This window comes from Saccostrea echinata, unplaced genomic scaffold, assembly GCF_033153115.1.
Source record: "Saccostrea echinata isolate AGI-Se365-2 ecotype Australia unplaced genomic scaffold, CSIRO_AGI_Sech_v1 ptg000016l, whole genome shotgun sequence".
NCBI classification, from domain to species: domain Eukaryota; kingdom Metazoa; phylum Mollusca; class Bivalvia; order Ostreida; family Ostreidae; genus Saccostrea; species Saccostrea echinata.
In genome coordinates, this window is record NW_026889765.1 from 13,148,211 (window position 1) to 13,170,392 (window position 22,182).

Genomic DNA, 22,182 nt, shown 5'->3' on the forward strand with positions numbered 1-22,182 from the left:
AAATTCGTCTGCATCGTTTTTGTGTAATTACATCCTAAACATGCCATTGTTGTCGTTACATTTTCGATGTTATTCTACTGAATTATATAAGAAAAACATCGTTTTCGGCTCGTTTTGAGGCAAGATTTTGTTTCAAAAAATATCAATAACTTTTAAATGGTGCAGACGAAATTGTTTCCCCTTTGGTATTTTAACAAAGAATTGATTTGAAATAAATCAATGTGAAAAAATTAGCATGTCTTTGGGTTAGTTTTCGCGTAATTTAAATGTGGATAATTGCTTTTATATCGCAAAATGTAACATTTTTAAGAAGGACGTCATAAAATATCGCGACACCATGCTTGATGTCATGAATATCTATCCGGTATTCAGTGCAGAAAAATAAGATAAAATAAATTTTATAAAAAAGAAATTCACGTCTATCTGCTTTCAAGTGACTCATGAAGCGTACATGTATCATAATAATTCAATATCAATGAAATGATTATTAGACAAGATTCTCTTCAGATTAGGTTTTTTGTACATCTTGTATTAGTGAAAATTTTTGCAAGGGACGTAAAACAACAATCAATCCTTTTGTTTCTTTCTTCCAGTTTACTTTCTTTATGTGTTGTTTTCTTACCGTGTCTTTATGTTTCATCGTACCTTAGCAGTATTTAATTTATGATAAATTTGTAGATCAATATATTTTAAAAATATCCTTTTTAAAAATAAAGTTTAATCTTTTGATGTAACAGGTGTATTTGCGATTTTTTTAAAAAAAAATAATGGCTTCTTTATTAATAAAACAAACTGTTAATTCAAAAACGATCAAAGAAAAAAAAAAGGTCAGATGAACCTTGTGTCCATTTCGTTTTGTGATACCAAGTAAAAACAAATCAATCACAATTTCTCGGGCCTTTCCGACAAGCCGAAAAACAACCACTTGTTTTCCAAGCTTGCAGGAAAAGCCCGAGAAGATGCGATTGATAACAAATAATTAAACGTTTTTTAATACTTCCAGTGTCAATCATTCGAATCGTAATAAGCCTTCTTCACTAAATTACCAATTCCAACAAAAGTTATGTCTAAGTATTGTATCGACTATACAAATCGTAAAAAGCCTTATTTGTGATAAGTTGTTGCTTATATAATATAACACTAAACTAACAATTCCAAGAAAAGTTATAGCTGAAGAATTTAATTAAACAAAAATCATCGCAGATTTCTTTTTCATTGTGATGTCATAATCAAATGTGCACAAGAAAGTCGCCCTAATCATATAAATTGTGTACACAGTTTTAATAACGTCAGCAAACCCGCAACCTACGTTAAATTATATTGTCACACAATTTTCTCAACAGTAAAAGATGATACATGTAACATAAAACTGCAAGTAGCTTTTCATAATGAGAGTCACATTTACCAATTCTTGTGTTCAAGAACCTTATAATGCCTTTTTCTTATTTGTATTTATTCTCAGTCTAAAACCACGGTCCATAGTCTGCTCAAGACTCTCTCATCCTCAGAATGGGAGAGAATTATACATTTTGAGTATGTTTTGCGATGATGATTTATTCTATGTATATGTGTTTATACAGTAAATAAAACTGTTTCAAAAATAATTATTTCACAATGCGCACATATTCAAGTTGTTTATTTAATGATGTACAAAATGGAATGAAACATTCCCACTGTCAGTAATTTGTAAAGAGGTTCTTGAGAAGAAGATTTTTAAAGATGTTTCCCTATACTTGCAAAATAGCCGTTTTCTCCCACTATGAACCTGCACTCACCAGTTGCATTCATACCACTATGAATACAACTTCTACTTTAATTAACTGCAGTTCCTTTCTTACACTAGCCCAGTACAAGCTATTTCACTTATTCAAGACATTCAGAAGTATATATGGGTGAATTTAAAAAAAAATGACCACCAAACTGAAATTTTTGGGAAAAATTCAACTACTTTTAATGTATTTTTCACTTATATCATCATATTGCACATGCATTCTAGTTTAAAATCCTGAAGTGGCAAAAGAATAGACAATTGGATTAAAAGGTTTCAGAATTTTTATTTATTAGTAAAATTTATTTTGAAAAAAGAAAATATCATTACACCTTAAAAGACTTTCTAAAATACATAATCACAAGAAATTATAGCTTTTTATGCTTCAAAATGGTAAAAGGGGTATAAATTATTAAATCTAGACCTTGATTGAGTATCTTCTCTTGTATATGTGACAAAAAATGGGCTTTTTGATTGTTTTTTTTTATATTTTATATTTTTTTCACATGTATTTTACATTATTTTTTCAATTCTGGTTTGAAACGTTTTAATATGAAAAAAATATGAAGCAATAAAATTCCCCAAAATTCACTTTTTTGTCCGTTCAAGTCAATTCTTTAAATCTAAGCCAAAAAAGAATTTTTATATACGAGTTCTCTTGCAAAAAATACTAGATTTTGAAGTGACCCTATGTTACATTATTGTGTTGCAATCCTAACATCTGATATGTATTTTATTTAACATTGTTTTAAAAATTATAACACACAATAACCCATTCTTACTTTGTAAATCAATTTGTCCTTTTGATATTTTTCATCGTTTACGGCATTTTTTTTTTTTTTTTTTTATATTTTGAAGACCTTAAAACATGATTATTTGCAAAGTGTAATATATATAAATTGAAATGATGAAAACTATTCCCTGAATTGACGGTAAAATTTCTGTAATTTGTTGATAGACATAGTGTTTTGAACATCAAATAGTATCAAACATTTTTTTTCAACTTATTTTTTAGTAAAGATAGTTAAAAAGCATTGGTATTTATAAAGCAGTTTTGTTGCACTCCTGACTGCAGTAAAATTTAAAATTAAAACCAAAAAACACAAAAATTCATAAAGTGTTGGCAAAATCAAGTGATAATGGAATTGTACAATATTTATACTCCAATAATTAAAACAGATGCAAGTATTTAAAATTTGCATTTTATCTGGAATTATTCCCTATTTATGCCAAAAAACTAGCTTAAATGTATATTTAGAAGATAAAATATATTTTATAGCATATTTTCCTTTAGAGGACAAACACAGTAACCCACCAGAAAAATTCTACTCATCATTTTTTTTTTATTTTTATTCTTATTGGATGATTTATAATTCTAACATATTTGTTGCACTCCTGACCAAAAGCATCGGGGTCTTTAATGTAGAATTGTGAAGTGAAAATTACATAAGAACTTGTTCTGTTGTTTCAGTGAAGTTGAGGAGGAATTACTTGAATTTTATGACAAGTTTTTAGTGTGTTTATTTTCAACATTCATTAAAAAAATCACAAAAAGTTAAAAACACATCTGAATTGATAAAATTGAAAAAGGAATAATTCTAATAATAAAACTGTCAATAATTTAGTATTAATTTGTACAAAAAGATCATTATTAATTAATGAATACTTCTAAGCATGAATAAAAATGTTTGTGTCACACAACTTGAATCTTTAAAAAGATGTGTTGCACTCCTGACAATAGAAATATTGTCTGAAGCACAGACAGATCCTGTAATTGATAAATCTATTTGGTAAAAATGTTCAGCCATGACCACAACTTGATTAAACAAAAGTTACTACAGTCCACATTTAAAGCTCAATACTTTGAATATTATCAGGAAAGTCTTTACTTTCAACATAAAGCATTATTATTTATTTCACAGATCTCCAAAAAAAATTGAAATTTCAAAATTTCACAAAAAGGTGTTGCACTCCTGACAAATTTAGCATGATTTTTTGGGCATAACTTTTTTGTTATTTGAGATATCAATGAGATATTTGGCAGTTATTTAGACACTATCTAAACACATATGCTGAGACATAGAAATCTATTTTCAATGTCTGTATTTATTGTATGGGATGATAAATATGTGTTTGGTCATTTTTTTTTAATTCACCCATATATATATATATATATATATATATATATATATATATATATATATATATATGAAATGTTGTGCAAAAGGAATGCATTTTAGTTTTTAATGAAATCCTCCAGGAAAAAAGAAATTTAAAATGATTAGAATTGCTGATTGAGGTGTATTTAATTTTTAAAAAAAAATGTTTAATTGTATACTAAAACTTCCTACAAATTAAACAGAGCTCTATATCTTTAATTTATTTGTTCATTTTTAAGCATATAGTTACAAAGAATAACTCTTCATGCTAGTATGTTTGTTTGTATGAATGTTTGTTCAGACAAGGCGAACTTTTTGTAATAGTTTTCATTTGTTTGTATGTTATTTAATATCCCTCTCGAGAATTTTTCACTCATATGGAGACGCCACCACTTGCCGGTGGAGAGCTGCAAATTTCGTCCTATACTCAGCACTTACAGCCATTGAGCAGTGAGGGATCTTTTTCGTGCCAGCACTTATTGGACACGGGGCCTTGGTTTATACAGTCTCATCCGAAGGACTGGTCTCCACGTCCCATGGTGGGATTCGAACCCATGATGTAAGATCAACTCCTTACTCGGCGACTCTAGAGCAGACGCTCTAACCACTGCGCCATGCGGGTGACTTTTTGTAATAGTATATCTATTTCAAGAACGATTTTAACTCTTAAAAAAAAATTTAAGAACTTAAGAAACATAAAAAACATTCTTAAATTAAAATCAATATAAAAACATTCTCTTTATTCATAATATTATTATTAATAATTTTTCTCAGAGAGTTTCAATGACGATGACATCATGACGCATCACAACAGCATCAAAACAAAAAAATTACGAGAATTTGTATCCAGATAACTGTGGTTAATGAGCACCATATATGTTGTATGTGATTTTTTGAAGTAAAGTGGATAGATTAATAATCAGGTCTATTGATTTTATTGTCATGTTTTTCTTCACTGGAGACAAGCACCCATGTCCTAATGCAGGCCAGGATTTCCTCTGATATTCTTGACATCACAGAATACGAATATAAGTAATAAACAACGATTATTCAGTGAACATGGTGTTATGAATAGCAATAGCTTGGCTGGTATATTTTCCACGATACGCTAGCGGGCATCATGGAATATGCCAGCAAAGCAATTGCTATTCATAACACCATGTTCACTGAATAATGTTTATTTCTTAAATGTTTGTCTATGAGAAACTTTGAATGCCTGTTATGGCCCTATCCTACCCCAGGAGTCATGATTTAAAACTTAAACCTTAACAACCTGAGGATGCTTCTGAATTTATACAACAAATCATGACTTTGCTGTTCTTGAGAACATTGTTAAAGTTTTCCTTTATTATATACCTATGTATAAATTTGATTCCTTGTTGTGGCCTTACAATATTCTAAGAATCATGAATTGAATAAAAAATTGAATCTACACTATGTCAGGAAGCTTTCACATATTTTTTTCTGGCCTAGTTGTTCTTCATCAGATTTTTAACAGATGCCATTAATTTTGACAAATTCTTAAATCCCCTTTAGCCAAGGATACTTTTTGCAAATTTTGTTAAAATTGGCCCAGTGCTTCTGGGGAAGAAGTCCAAAATGTGAAAAATTTACACAAGAAACATGTCATATGATAGCTGCAGAACTGTAGCTCTCTGCTTGAGAAAATTTGGATAGATAAAGCAGAGAGCAACAGAACCAAGCATTGTAACTTTTTTGTTGCTCGATTGCTTCAGGTATTATTTTTTGTATTTTATACTTCCCCCTGCTTTAAGAATGGTATTTATTAATAAGACATACAGATGGACAGAGGTACTCTGGACACATTCCAATCAGAAAAGCTCACATGAGGTTTCAGTGCAGCTGAGCTAAAAAGCACATAAATTACCCCTGGTAGAGACTTCTTCATCTGGGCAACATGTAAAGCTGTGTTTCCACTACTATCCTGAGCATTGACATCACAAGCTATAACAAAACATAATACTAAATGGTGAATGGCTGCAGCTGTTGTACCAGTAAAACATATAAATTCTGTCACATTTTGGTTATCGCAAACTGTCTTCATTTATGAATGGTACATAAGCTAATATTACAAGAGGCCAATGGGCCACATCACTCACCTGAGCACTTTGGCTAGGAAAAATTAGAAATCAGTTCAGTATTGAAAAGTTTTAATATAAATGTGGTTCCGACATTGATTTTCTATTGAGGTCTTGTCCTACCTCCAGGGACATGACTGGAACACATTTGAAACTACTCTACCTGAGGATTCTTCTGAATTAATAAGACTGGGTTTAATGTTTTTGAAGAAAAAAATTGTTCCCTATGAATTCCTTTGTAAAATTTTGATCCCCCAAGGGTCATGATTTGAACAAATCTAAATCAAAACTACCTGAGGATGCTTCAATATTAATATGACATCACAAGACTTCACTTTTCTTGAGAAGAAGAATTTTCAAGATTTTTTCCTATATATTCCTATGTAAAACTTTGATCCCCCATTGTGGCCCCAATCTACCCCAAGGGTCATTATTTGAACAAACCTAAATCTACACTACCTGAGGATGCTTTCATATCGATATGACTACACTACACTTTGCTGTTCTTAAGAAAATTTTTCAAGATATTTTCCTATATATTTCTATGTATAATTGATCCCCCATTGTGGCCCAACCTTAACCCTGGGGGTCATGATTTGAACAAATCTAAATCTAAAATACCTGAGGATGCTTCCATATTAATATGACTCAACAAGACTTTGCAATTCTTGAGAAGAATATTTTCAAGATTTTTTCCTATATATTCCAATGTTAAAATTTAATCCCCCATTGTGGCACCATCCATCCTCCGGGGGGTCATTATCTGAACAAACTTGAATCTACTGTACCTGAGGATGCTTCCATATGACTAAACATGACTTTGCTCTACTTGAGAAGAAGGTTTTCAAAGATTTTTCCTATGTATTCCTTTATAAAACTTTTATCCCCCATTGCTGCCCACCTTACCTCTGGGAGTCATGCTTTGAAGAAACGTGAATCTACACTTTGTAAAGAAAGGCTATATTGATCAAAGTGAATCTACACTATGTAAAGAAGGGCTATATTGATCAACGTAAATCTACACTATGTAAAGAAGGTTTCACATAAGTTTCAACTTATTTGGCACAGTAGTTTTTGAGAAGAGGATTTTTATAGGATAGAACCAATTTTCACTAGTTATTAAATATCTCCCCTAGGAAGAGGGAGTAGCCCTTCATTTGAACAAACCTGAATCCCCTTCACCCAAAAATACTTTGTGGCCAAGTTTGGTTAAAACTGGTCTAGTGGTTCTGGAGAAGAAGATAAAAATGTGAAAAGTTTACAACATCAGACGATGAACAAATTTCAACCAGAAAAGCTCACTTGAGCCTTCAGCTCAGGTGAGCTAAAAATGAATAAACTCTGAATTGTATCCCTTGACATGCATACCATGTGTCACAGGATCATTATATACTATGTGTTAAAATTGCTATGAATAAATTTTTAGCATGTATCATCTCATTCATTCATTTATTCATTCATTCATGATTTGAAAGTTCATGATCTATGATGTCATACAGTGAATATGGGATGTATATGGGTGTGTTTGACTGGTTTTTCCATTCATTGCGCATGGCTGGCACAAATTTTACAAACCATTTCATGAAATATTTTTAAATCACTTGATAAATACCCTCTGAATAAAAACAGACGTTACAAGAGAATCTCATGTAACTTATCCTGATTGAATAAGGAGTTTTAAATTCTGTCTACATGGTAAGATATTATACTGTCTACATGGTAAGATATTTAATTAAAGTGTCTACATGGTAAGACATTTATATCAAACTAATTTATATTTTCAGTAAATTAATGTTTAAGTTAAATTTTCGATATTAAATTCTATTTAGATATTTAATGTGTGAATGGAGAGTATGTTTGATTTTTCATATTTTTTGTAAATGACCATGCCATGATATGATGGTGCATATACCGTACAGCAGGAAATTAACTTGTGGAGTTAATATTTGCTATATTACAGAAATGATAGTTCCGTGAATTCAACATACAGTGAACAATTCTTCAAAAATTGATATGGACAAATGGATAAATTAATATATTTGAGTAGCATACATACCCACGCATATGATCTGTCTTATTATCTTTAATCAAGGCTTTTACGTAGTAAAGACAACAATGTTACATGTATCCTTGATTAGATTTGTTAACTCTTTCCTTGCCAACATAAAAGCAGTAATTAATATATACAGTCAAACCTCGTTATCTTGAACTCAATGGGACCTAGAAAAACTTCGGGATAAAATACTTAAAGAATATGGGGTTGGGACTTCCAAATCACTTTGACATATCCATGGTATTCGCAACATCAGTGTTCGAGTTACCGAAGTTCAACTCTAATGAAGATGTAGACTGTTTTCCTAATAATGCAGGTGTACGCATCAATATCTAACACGTGTGTTTTTAAAGCTTAATTGATGAATTAACGTCTATAAATAACATTTAATTCTGCCACCCAGGTGAGGTGCGATGTAATTACCTACAAAACATGCATTGTTAAATTTCACCTGCGCATATGATCTGTCTTATTATCTTTAATCAAGGCTTTTATTTAGTAAAGACAACATTGTTACATGTAAATCAATTTAATAACAGTTCAACATTTTGACTATTGGTACTGACAAATGATTTAGATTCAGGAGGATTTAAATATGCTGTGGTAAAAACTACTCAGTATGCTACTCAAAATATGCCTAAGAACAAACACCTGCCATAGGCTTCTATTTTTTTTTTTTACATGAATGTTAAGAAGCTTGGATGCAACTTAAAATCACTTGAATAAATTACTTGAGTATAGACAAGTATGTATTTCCAAACAAGAGGCCCATAGGCCACAACACTCACCTGAGTTACTCTGGCCCTGCTGTTCTTCACCAGATTTTTCCCTTGCAATAATACCTATTGTACCCCCACCGTACCCCTGAAGGTGTCAAGGTCATTTAAAACCATAAGAAATTTCTTTTATGTATAAAAATATATCAATTTCCCAAATGACATTGATCTTTGAACCAAGGAAAAGAAATTATACTAATTAAGGATATGCAACTAAATCCAGCTTTCAGTTTATGTCTCAATCTGGAGAATAAAAAAAAAATCAAACCAGAAGCAAAGTAGAATATTTCTCCAAAACTCAAACTACTCCTTGGATTGACAAAAAATTTCACAGAAATGTAAAGTCCTCAAAGAAACTTTCTTGAGAGTTTTTTGGCGAGTCACTGATTCAGAAGTATATAGAAATTAGGAATTTTAACGGCAAAACTACAAATTCTGTTGTGTTTGAAATTCAAGTGCGGAGAAACAAGATATGATATAAGCCTTGTATGGCCTATTTTCTCAGATGTCATTAATAGCATTCAATTCTCCTTAGATGTTATATTTTAATACTAAACATGTGCGTGGATCTAGAGGGGGTGGGTGGGGTGGGGGTCCCCCCTTGTGGACCCCACCATCACCACCAAAAAATAGATTTTTTTCACGTTTGGGAAATGGATTTTAGGTGTGTTTTTTTTTAGTGTCAAGAAATTTCTGGGTTGGAAATGTTTTTTGACTTGGGTGGACCCCCCCCCCCCCCCAAAAAAAATTTCTTGGATCCGCACCTGACACATTTCTTTTACCTTTGAAATTTATTTGAAATTTTTTTTATTTAGAATTAAACAGTCCCCAGATATAGCAATTTTTGGTATATTAAAAATCAATGCAAGCTTTCATTGCTGCATTTCCCTTCTAGAAATACATGTTTGAAATTTAATTTATGCTTGTTACATTAAATTCAATCCACACAAATGCTTATTTAAATATTACATATTTATTTCAGGATATTCGGTCAGGAATATTAAAATCTTTAAAAATCCTCAAAAGTTTGATGTTTTCATATGCTTTAATCTGGTGATCTTAATTCATTTTAAACATTAAAGAAATTTAAATGAAAGAAAAAGTGAGCAAGCTCACATACTCCACGCTCCCCCAAAACTTGACAATGCAACATGTACTGAATAGCACAGCTAGTGCATTTTAAATACACAGTATAATTCAAAAAGGGGCATTACTTGCAAAAAATCATCACATCAAAACTTCTTGCATATAAGGACATTCAAATCTTTGCATGTTACAAATTTAATTGGGCTGAAATTTCTAGATAAATAATGGAATAAAAATTTCTTGGTAATATACAAATCTATGCATTATGTCTGAAATACCTACAAAGTTTCAGGAAATTCAGTGCAGGAGTTATGCTGACAAACTGTTATTTAATTTCCTCAGTGATTTCGATTTGTTAATGAGTGTAAGTCCATGTCCAACACATGACAACTTACACATTTAAATAATTGATGGAAACAAAATTATGATGTAGTCATATGAATTTGTTTATATACTGTACTTATGAAATTATTTAAGGCAAAGCACCAATGGCGCAGTACATTCCATAACAAACAAAAAAGACCATCACGCCTGATGTTTATTGATACTAGGGGGAAAAAAAACATTTTTTGTGTTTTATTCATTTTTTCTTAATTCTTTTCTTTCAACCCAAATGACATTGAATCTATTAGGTCTCTAATTGTTTACAGAACAATTAGTTTACTAGTTGATAAGATTGCTTTTTTTTTTTAAAGAAGTAAAGAAAACGGAAGATCTGTTATTGCCTAGGCAATAAGTATCTATTTATATTATATGTTTGCTTAATATACAGGAGCCGAAAAGATTTTCAAAGAATTCATTTATTTTCACAATATAATCAATTATACCCCTCCCCTGGAAGAACCATTTCATAACTCTGTTCATCTACTACTGTAAATCACTTTTTACTCACAAGAACTTTATTTTCGCTTCACTACGTGAGACTGTCTCCTCTCGGAAATTCCCTTCTTGCGTATATTTTTACTAGTAAAGGATATAAAGAACAATAGTCAGAATTCGTGAAAATTTTGTTTCGCTTATAAATAACATATCCATCTCGCTAAATCAAGGTGTCACGAATATTTGGTGATCTACAGTAAATACCCAGGAGCAGAGAAGAAAATTTTTAAACAACTGATGCAATTTTACTATATAATCAAAAGAGCCCTGCCCTAACATCAGAAACCCAGGAGCCTTAAAATACACAATTTTGGAAGAAGCACACTTGCTTTTCATAACCATGCAATAAGTTCATCTACTTAATACCCAGGAGCAGAGATTTTCAAAGAATAAATGTATTTTTTGTATATAATCAAAAGAGCCCCATCCTAGCATCAGAAACTCCTGTCCCAGAGATCATAAAATTCATCAATTAGAAGAAGCACACTTGCTCTTTATATTCATGCAATTAGTTTGTTTGCTTATTTGCTTATTAGCCAGCAGCAGAGAAGATTTTAAAAGAATTGATGCATTTTCATTAGAGCCCCAATCAGAAACCTTGATTCTCAGACCACTTTCAAAATTTGGGAGAGGCACTCTGACTTATCATAAACCAAAGGCTTGATGCTTAACCAAAAAATTGAATTGAAACTACATCCTTCTAAAAATCAAAATGTTAGTGACTTATTCTGGAAATGTTTGTGTACCACATCTTCATACATGTAATCAAGGCTTTCTCTCATACCACTATACTTACAGGCAGCCAGAAGGACTTCCATTGTTCTTCTGTGACCTTGAGAGACACAGATTATCAAGGGTGTTCTTTTGTCTTTGTCCGTTACATTCACATTACAATGCCCCTAAAATTCAAATTAGTCATTCATCACAATTGTATTGTACCTGTATATTTGTATTTACTTTCACGACTAGCTACAAGTTAATAGAGAGATGAACTGTCTTCCTGAATAAAGTAATTTCCTCTATAGTTCTAATACATACAGTTACTGTAATTCTTTTTCATTTGCTTTCATATCCAACAATTAATATAGAAAGTTTAAGAAAAACATGTTACAGAAAATATCTGCATCTTTACTTCTAATTTTGATTTACGAATGAAAGCACAATCTGGATTTAGAGAATTTCACTCATGCCAAACAGCTCTTAAAAACCAACTTAAGATTGGTTGCATACAATAGATCAAGCAAATTTCATTGACATTATATATTTAGATTTTAGCAAAGCATTTGACCTAATTGATTTGATTTCAATCATTTCATACTAATTAAAAAATTTGAATGCTACCACTTTGATCCAATGTCAATAAGATGGTTATAATCTTATTTACACAAAGTGTTAAAATAGATGCATATACATCTGAATCACTGCCAGTCATAGCAGGTGTGCAACAAGGTTCTATTTTAGGCCCTTTATTATTTTTTTTTATACTTTATTAATTGCCATAATTAATTTTTTCAGTTCTTGTTTTAAAACAACTCTTTCAAAGTTTGCATATAACTTTGTCATTTTGATATTTTTTCTTATCATTTACGGCAAGTTTTTCATATTTTCTTGACTTCAAAATATTACAATTTGCTTGTACGGTGAAACCTCGTTATCTCGAACTCAATGGGACCAAGAAAATACTTTAAGATATCTAAGAATTCAAGATATCCAGGGTAAAATACTTAAGGAATAAGTTTTTGGGACTTTCAAATCTCTTTGACATATCCATGGTATTCGAGGTATCAGTGTTCGAGATTCTGAGGTTCAACAGTATTAAAAAATATATGTTCAGTGATGAAAAATATTCTGTGAATTGACTATAAGACGCCCCAATAAAATCTTAAATTTGTTGATAGATATAATAATTTCAACTAAAATAGTCTTAAACATTTTCTGCAATTTATTTTTTATTCAAGATGGATGAAGTTCATTGATAATAATAAAACAGTTTCGTTGCACTCCTGACTGCAGTAAAATTCAAAATCAAAACCACAGAACATAAAAATTCATAAAGTGTTTTTCAACATCAAGTGGTAATGAAATTGTGCAATATTTATAGTCCAATACTTCAAAGTTCAAACACATTAAATTATTCAGACTTGGCTTTATATCTTGAATATATCCCTTCTTGATGTCAAAAAACTAGCTAAAATATATTTAGAAGGTAAAAGTATATTTTATAGAATATTTTCCCTAATGGGAAAAACACTGTAAGCAATTGACGTCAACCAGAAACATTCTACTAATTGATTTTTTCTTTAAATCAATTAATATTTGGTCAGCAATAATTGTAACATTTTTGTTGCACTCCTGTCTCAACACAATCCCTTGGCCTCCCTTATCGAAACTTCTAATTGTGAAAGTTCTGTGTTATCAAATGAATGCTAACGAGCAAAAATGTTCATTAAAAACAAGAAAAAAGACTCATTTCAGTGAAATGTCAAAACAAACTTATCAATGTACTGGCTACAGTGAAGAAGGATGTTACCCCCCCCAAATCGCTCTCATAGGAAACATTAGACCTAACAGTTAAGTTGTAGTTGGAATATTCCTTTGACCATGCAGTAAAGTCTGGCTACTTTCAACAATGCTTTCTTTTTTTTCTTTCTTACATTATACTAACTATATAACTTACCATGGATCTACAAGTAGCCTAGAATTGCCGTACACAGAATGATTTCAGATGACGAATCATGATTCCTTGGGCCTTATGTACAACACTTTAGAACTTCCAGTCAAATAAATCTCCAACAGATTGTCACATATATTTTCAAAAGATTCTAAGATTTCATACTCTGTACAGTCATGATTTCGGCCTACAAATAACTTTCTTTCAGCATGTCAATGTCAACAGTGCGATGTCATCAATTTTAGTGTCATCAATTTAGGTTGAAATCATTCATAATTTCACAGGGATTATCTCAAAGTTTGATAAAACGAACATCGTATGAGATAAACAGAACATCTATAATTGTGTGATTTGATATTTGCTTTTATTATCCAACTCGTTGAAATGGTATATATTCGCTAAGCAAGCCTTGCGAATATACACAATTCAACTCATTGGATAAAGCAAATATCAAATCACACAATATAGATATCCCTCTATTTATTGTATGATGATTTTATACTTCATAATGTGTGTATTTATTGTATGATTTTTACTATGTATATCCATGTAAAACTTTGATTTTACTTTGTTACCCCACCCTACTCTGGGGAGTCATGATTTGAACAAACATGAATTTCACACTACCTTAGGATGCTTTTGTATAAATAGGACTAATCATGACTTTGCTGTTCTTCAGAGGAAGATATTTTCAGATTTTTCCAGTGTATTCCTATGTAAAACTTTGATTGTCCATTGTAGCCCCACCCTACCCTCAGGGATCATGATTAGAACAAACTTGAATCTATACTATCTAAGAATTAATGCTTCCAGATAAAAATGGCCAATCATTGCTTCTGTTCTTGAGAAGCAGATTTTTCAAAGATTTATCCTATGTATTCCTTTTTTTTTAGAACATAGCCTATTGTGACCCTCCCTATTCCCAGCTGTCATGATTTGATAACACTTTAATCTATACTCCCAGAGGATGTTTTGGCCCAGTTTTTTAAAAATGCAATTAATTTTTCACTACTTCATAAGTATAACCACCCTTGGAAGAGGGCCTGGGACTTCATTTGAACAAACTTGAATTCCATTAACCCAAGGATACTTTGTGGCAAGTTTAGTTGAAATTGGCCCAGTGTTCTGGAGAAGAGGAAAGTAAACAAGAGGCCCACGGGCCTTATAGGTCACCTGAGTATCGTGTAACAACTTTCCAACAATTGAATTTGGTTTGTTTTTTAAACCAGAGGCCATGTAATTCCCAATTTTGAAAGAGGCACTATTGCTCATCATAACTATACAGTTAGCATGCTTACTTTGATTACTTAATACCCAGAGGCAGAGCAGAGGAACAAAAACAAGAGAAGTAGGAAGATTAGGATCAACAAAATAATTAGTCTAGTATTCACTATCAACTCAAAATTGAGTTCTAATCTGTCCCCCACTTAACACTATCACCATGCAGCCTATTAACAAACTATTAGTGCTTCTGTACTATTTTTAAACCCATATTAAGATCTCTAGCATTGACCTCTCTTATGGTCTTTGAAGAACTTTTAATAAGATAAGTTATTTTTGTCTCATTTTTATTTATCTATTACTTACAGGTCTATCTGATTATTAAAACTAAGAAAGTACTTTTTTAATTTTACGATAAACATTCTTGCATAATTATCTTATTCTATTAACCTTTCAAATACATTATTTACAGTGATTAATTATCAAAGGTGAATGGAAAAGGGGAATAACTTCTCTCAGTAGAATACAAATTAATAGAGCCCTGCCCAGGACCAGAATGCTTAGACAAATGGTCCAGATGTTTAAAAATCTGGTAGAAATACGCTTACTCATATCATTTAAACTTTTACTCAGTTTGCTTCAGATATGCCCAGAAGCAGAGAAGAATTCAACAAAGCCTTACCCTAACACCAGAACCCAAGACCAAGGGTCAAGAAATTTACAAATTTGGAAGAGTTACCCTCATCATCATTACTATGGACTTCAAAGAATTAACACTTTTCCACTATATTATCAACCCCCCCCCCCCTCGTTATGCCAGAACCCCTGACCCCAGGACCACAAAGTTTAAAAATTCTGTTCGAAGCTCCCATTTTCATCATAGCTAAGCAATTTATTTATCAGCTCAACACTAAGGAGCCGACAGGATTAATTAATGATTAATTAATAGATTAATGCTTTTTCACTATATAATCAATAGAGCCCCCCCCCCCTCCTCAAGAACCCCCAAAACTGAGGCAATATATTTAAAAATTTTGGAAGAGGCATCCTTGTCTATCATAATCATGCACTTAGTTTGTTTAAATAATCTCCAGTAGCAGAGAAGAAGATTTTCAAAGAATCAATGCATTTTCACTATATAATCAATAGAGCCCCACCCTAACACCAGAACCCCTGACCCTGGGGCCATGAAATTCACAATTTTGGAAAAGGCATCCTTATGCATCATAACCATGCACTTAGTTTGTTTAAATAGTCTCCAGTAGCAGAGAAGAAGATTTTCAAAGAATCAATGCATTTTCACTATATAATCAATAGAGCCCCGCCCTAACACCAGAACCCCTGACCCTGGGGCCATGAAATTCACAATTTTGGAAAAGGCATCCTTATGCATCATAACCATGCACTTTGTTTAAATAATACCCAGGAGCAGAGAAGAAGATTTTCAAAGAATTAAAGCATTTTCACTATATAATCAATAGAGCCCCGCCCTAACACCAGAACCCCTGACCCAGGGGCCATGGCTTTCACAATTCTGGAAGAGGCCCACCTCCTAATCATAACTATGTACTTAGTTTATCACCTTAATGCCCAGGAGCAGAGGAGAAGATTTTCAAAGAATTAATGCATTTTCACTATATAGTCGATAGAGCCCTGCCCTAACACCAGAACCCCTGCCCCTGGGGCCATGAAATTCACAATTTTGGAAGAGGCACTCTTGCTTATCATAACTAAGTACTTAGTTACTGAATTTAATACCCAGGAGCAGAGAAGAAGATTTTCAAAGAATTAATGCATTTTCACTATATAATCAATAGAGCCCCGCCCTAACACCTGAACCCCTGATCCAGGGGCCATGAAATTCACAATTTTGGAAGAGGCACTCTTGTTCATCCTAACTATGTACTTAGTTACTGAATTTAATACCCAGGAGCAGAGAAGAAGATTTTCAATGAATTAATGCATTTTCACTATATAATCAATAAAGTCCCGCCCTAACACCAGAATCCCAGACCCTGGGGCCATGAAATTCACAATTTTGGAAGAGGCACTCTTGTTCATCATAACTATATACTTAGTTAGTTTATTTAATACCCAGGAGCAGAGAAGAAGATTTTCAAAGAAATAATGCACTTTCACTATATGATCTATATAGCCCCGCCCTAGCACCAGAACCCCTGACCCTGGGGCCATGAATTTCACAATTTTGGTAGAGGACTCAATGCTTATTACAATGATGCCAACAGTTTGACTGCTTGATGTCCAGGAGTAAAGAAGAAGATTTTTAAAGATTGCATTAATTTTGGTGGTTTTAGCCCCACCCCTCAGGCCCCAGGGAGGCAGAGACCATGAAATTCACAATTTTTGTTCCCCTTCACTCATAGATACTATATGCCAAATTTGGTTGAAATTGGTTGAGCGGTTCCAGAGAAGAAGCTAAAAATGTTCAAAAGTTTACGAACGACGACGGACGAAAACGGATAGCAATAGGTCACCTGAGTTTACTCAGGTGACCTAAAAAGTTTACAACAATGATGACACTGAATATGACAGACCAGTTTTGTTCAGAAAAGCTCATTTGAGCCTTCAGCTCAGGTGAGCTAAAATCTTACAGAATGACAGCCAGATGGATGAACAGGTAATGCCATATCATAGTTAAACCTGTCAAATTACAGATATTTAAAATATTTTTATACTAGTTAAACTGTCAACCACATGAAACACAACACCTTCCACATGCATAAGCTCTCCTGAGTCAGACTAGCTAAGACTTTTGGGCTAACATTTTTTAAAATGTACCCAAAACGACTATCAAGGTTAATATCAAGTTTTTTTTTTATACAACATTCATTGACAGCTGTCGCAATACTCACCCTGTGTATAAGTACACTAGCAATCTCTACATAGTCATTAGCAGCAGCAATGTGTAAGGCTGTGAAACCCTCAGCCATCTTCTCATCAACAACAGATTTATCTTTGTCCATGATAACACTAACAGCTCTACAACACAGTAATACCAATGTGATCACAACATAAAGTTCAAGGACAAATGCTTTAATTTTCTTAATAAAGTCTGCAGTGGGGAACATGTATGATAATATTTTGATACAGACAATGATTTACTAAATATATGAAAATTAAAACAATGCACATTTTTTTACGAATGTTACAGGGTGTAAATACTTTGTATATGCAAGCCGCAATGTACCAGTCTAACATAAGACTAATTTCATGATAATGCCATTTTGATTTTTTATCACATGTTCATGAACACACGCTACATTTCTTTATAATGCCAAACTGCGAAGAGTGTGAAATAATATTTATCTATAGACAATGATTGATTTAATTTTTAAAATTCAAAACAATACACAATAATTTAGGAGTGTCATCAATAACTTTGTATACACAGCTGCACAGCCCAGTCTGACGTTGCGCTAGATTTATAATAAAGTCATAAATAGGAATTATCCAGTTTTCATCAAATAACAGTCACTGTGATTTTTCTACTTCTTTCTCCAAAATTGTACACACTGTTGATAAATCGTATACACAAATTTCAAATTAATGAACTAAATATGGGTGATTTCAAAAATAAAGAACACCAAATTGAAATTTTTTGAAAGAATTCAACTACCCATAACATATTTTACATTTATATCATTATATTGTACATGGATTCTAGTTAAAATTCCTGAAGTTACAATAAAATAGACAATTGGATAGAAAAAAGTTTCCAAATTTTTATTAGTTTAATTCTATTTGAAAAAAGAAAAGATCACTACATCCTAAAAGACTTTCTAAAATATGCAATCAAAAGAAATTATAGGTTTTTTATGCTTAAAAATGGTATCAGGGATATAAACCTTGATTGAGTTTCTTCTCTTGTATAATTGGAAAAATTGTTACTTTACATTACTTTTTTCAATTCTGGTCTCAAAAATTTATATATGAAAGTAATATGAAACAATAAAATTCCCCCCAATCACTTTTTTGTCCATTCAAGTCAAGTCTTTAAATCTAAGTCAAAAAAGAATTTTGATATAAAGTTTTCTTAAAAAAAAACTACATTTTGAAGTGACCCTATATTACATTATTGTGTTGCACTCCTCACATCCGATATGTATTTTATTTAACTTTGTTTTAAAAATCATAACACACGATAACCCATTCTTAGTTTATAAATCAGTTCGTCGTTTTGATTTTTTTTTCTTTCTCATTTACAGCAAGTTTTTTTCATATTTTCAAGACTTCAAGACATGATTATTTGCAATGTGTAATATATATACATTGTATTTGAAAATATATGTTAAGTGATGAAAACTATTCTCTGAATTGACTGTAAAATGTCTGTAATTAGTTGATAGACATAATGTTTTGGACATTATCAAATCATTGATAATTATTAAACAGTTTTCTTGCACTCCTGACTGCAATAAAATTAAAAAATTAAAACCATAGAACACAAAAATTCATAAAACACATGAAAGAATTAAACTTGGCCTTATATCTTGAACTATTCCCTAACCAAAAAAAAAAAAAAAAGCTAATATGTATATTTAGAAGATAAAATATATATATTACAGTACATTTTCCTTCATAGGACAAACACTGTAAGCAACTGAGGTCAACCAGACACATTCTACTCATCAATTTTTTTCTTATATTTATTCATACTGTATGTGTACATAAATTGGCGCAATTGTCAAAATTTAGCGCAATTGCTAAGTATGGAGTTGTTCGTGTAATCATGAATTATTAGTGCTACACATGTCCGTGCATTGTATTGTATTTATACATGATTTCTTAGTGGTATTCATGAATTAGCGCATTGTTATCTGCACCAAAGCCGCTAAAATATGGAGCCCACTTTTTTAAGTACACATACAGTATTTGATCAGCAAAATTCTAACATATTTGTTGCACTCCTGACCAAGAGCATGGGAGTCTTTAAAGTAGAATTATGAAGCAAAAAATTACATCAGAACTTGTTCTTTTGTTTCAGTGAAGTTGATGTAAAATTACTTGAATTTTATAACAATTTTTCAGTGTGTTTGTTTTTTTTATATATACATTCATAAATAAAACAAAGAAAAGATAAAAACACATCTTAATTGATAAAATTGAAAAAGAAGGATTTTAATAATAAAACTGACAATAATTTTGTACTAAATTATTCAAATAGATCATTATTAATTAAATAACATTTCTTAGCATGAATGCAAGTCTTTTCATCATACAACTTGATTCTTTAAAAAACTTATTTGCACTCCTGACCATTAGAAATATAGATCTGAACACAAAATAAATCTATTTGGTAAAAATATTCTTTGTGTCTTTATTTTCCAAAATAAAAATCAGATCCAGATTCATATAATGATAAAAAAAATTTCATGCTGGGGAGCAAAACATTAAATATTACACTCCTGACATTATTGGTTATGCAGATACTTGACTCTCATTAATGCTGCTTGTGATCTATATAAAATATTTAAGTTTTAAATTGTATATCAGTTATTGTTTTACACTTTGAAAATTCTTATTTAATTTAATTGTCTTTCAGATTTTTAAAATCAATGTTCTTTTGGCAACACTACATTTTTCTGTTGCACTCCTGACATGGAATATTTTTTTCAACATCAGCCATGACCACAACTTAGTCAAACAAAAGTTGCTACAGTCTACATTTAAAGCTCAATACTTTGAAGATTATCAGGAAAATCTTTATTTCCAACAAAAAACGTTATTATTTATTTCACAGATCTTCAAAAAATATTAAATTTTCAAAATGTCACAAAAAGGTGTTGCACTCCTGACACTTTAAAGAGACATTGTGACAGAAAAATGGGAACAATTTGACAAAAGTAGAATTATTGCAAGACACATGCAAATTTTATTCAATTCAGAAAAGTATTAGGTTTCAGAAAATTACAGGTTTCAGAACCTAAAAAATCTACTTTTATGGAGAAAAATATAAGTAAAAATAATTTTAGTTTGCCCCAACACGAAAATATTGCTTCACTTCTTTGAGAACCCTTTGAGCTTTCGCAATGAAAGGACAAGATAGGCTAAAGACCCCTTTTTGGCCCCTGGTTTGGGGTGTCTTTTAGAAAGATTCAACAGTTTATCAATAAAAACCTGTTGTCACCCCTGCAACAAAAATGAGTATTGATTCTAAGTTATGGGGTACACAGAGGTCACAGGAAGGTCAGAAAATATGTCGATTTCCAAACTTTCTCATTTTTATGCAATTTTTCAGCAATTTTACAGCACATTTTGTTTCAGAAAACATAGAGCACAAGCTTGTCTATCTACCACATTTATATATTTCATACACTAGTATCAGATGTATCTTGTATATAAAAATCTCAGATAGGCAAGCTTGTGCTCTATGTTTCCCAAAGTGAAAAGTATCTCAAATTTGACGAAATTTCAACAGAATTGAGGAAATTTGGGAAAATGTCCTACTTCTGTGCCCTCTTGTGACCTCCGTGTAAGCTTTGAATAAATATTAGTGCTGGTTTTAAAACAAGCCTCATTTTAAGTTCTTAACTACAAACTATAACAGTTTTAACTGTGTTCAGATTTTTACATCAAATATGAGGCCAGATTCGGCTGCTACCATACCTTGTCCTTTGCATAACAACTCCCTATGGCCTAAAGAAGAACCCTATTGATTTTGAGGTCAAAAGGTCAAAGGTCAAGGTCATAAATTAATAAATTCTGTTTTAACACTTTTGTTTCTGCGCGATATCTTGAGAATCCTTTGAGCTTTTGCAATGAAATTTTACATAACCACTCCCTGTGGCCTAAGGAAGACCCCTATTGATTTGAGGTCAAAAGGTCAAAGTTCAAAGTTGTAAATTCATACATTCCGTCTATGTGTAACACTTTCGTTTCCGGGCGATATCTTAGGAAGCTTTTGAGCTTTTGCAATGAAATTTTATACCATAACTCCCTATGGCCTCTCTCGCCCCTCTCAAAGTGTCACGCCCCGTTTTTTTTATATATTGTATTAAAAGTCGCTTGGCAATATTTTTAGCACAGGGGCATGTGGAGAGTTTATACGTAAAATACAGGTTGCAGGTGGACTTTATATTCTAATTACACCTATTAGAACTGTTTAGTAAAGGCTAAATTAGACAACATGTATTGTGTAAAATTTTGACAATATCGAACATGAATATAAACATTTTAATTTACTTTATAATCAAGTGCCTCCGTGGTCTAGGGGTATGACTCTCGCTTAGCATGTGAGAGGCCCCAAGTTCAAATCCAGGTCGATCCTTTTGGGGGGGGGATTTTTTTTTTATTTTACTATATAAATGATAGTATTCAGCATGTGAAATGAAAAAAGTTATGACATCTAGCTTGTACAAACTCATAAAATCATTATTACAGTGTGATAAATATTCTATACAAAAAGAATCTTCTATACACATATTAAAGAATAAGCAATCAAATCTTTAT

At 31.8% G+C, this 22,182-nt stretch overlaps 1 protein-coding gene across 1 annotated transcript in view; it reads right to left on the reverse strand.

Moving 5' to 3' along the window:
* The window catches only part of LOC133188450 (E3 ubiquitin-protein ligase MIB2-like), a 185,047-nt gene that overhangs the window by 15,144 nt on the left and 147,721 nt on the right, over positions 1 to 22,182 (reverse strand). The window contains exons 14-16 of the mRNA XM_061323886.1: positions 17,586 to 17,712; positions 11,617 to 11,719; positions 5,816 to 5,892 (exon numbers count right to left, since the gene is read on the reverse strand). Coding sequence (XP_061179870.1) covers positions 5,816 to 5,892; positions 11,617 to 11,719; positions 17,586 to 17,712 — 307 coding nt within the window. The remainder of the gene's footprint in view (positions 1 to 5,815; positions 5,893 to 11,616; positions 11,720 to 17,585; positions 17,713 to 22,182) is intronic.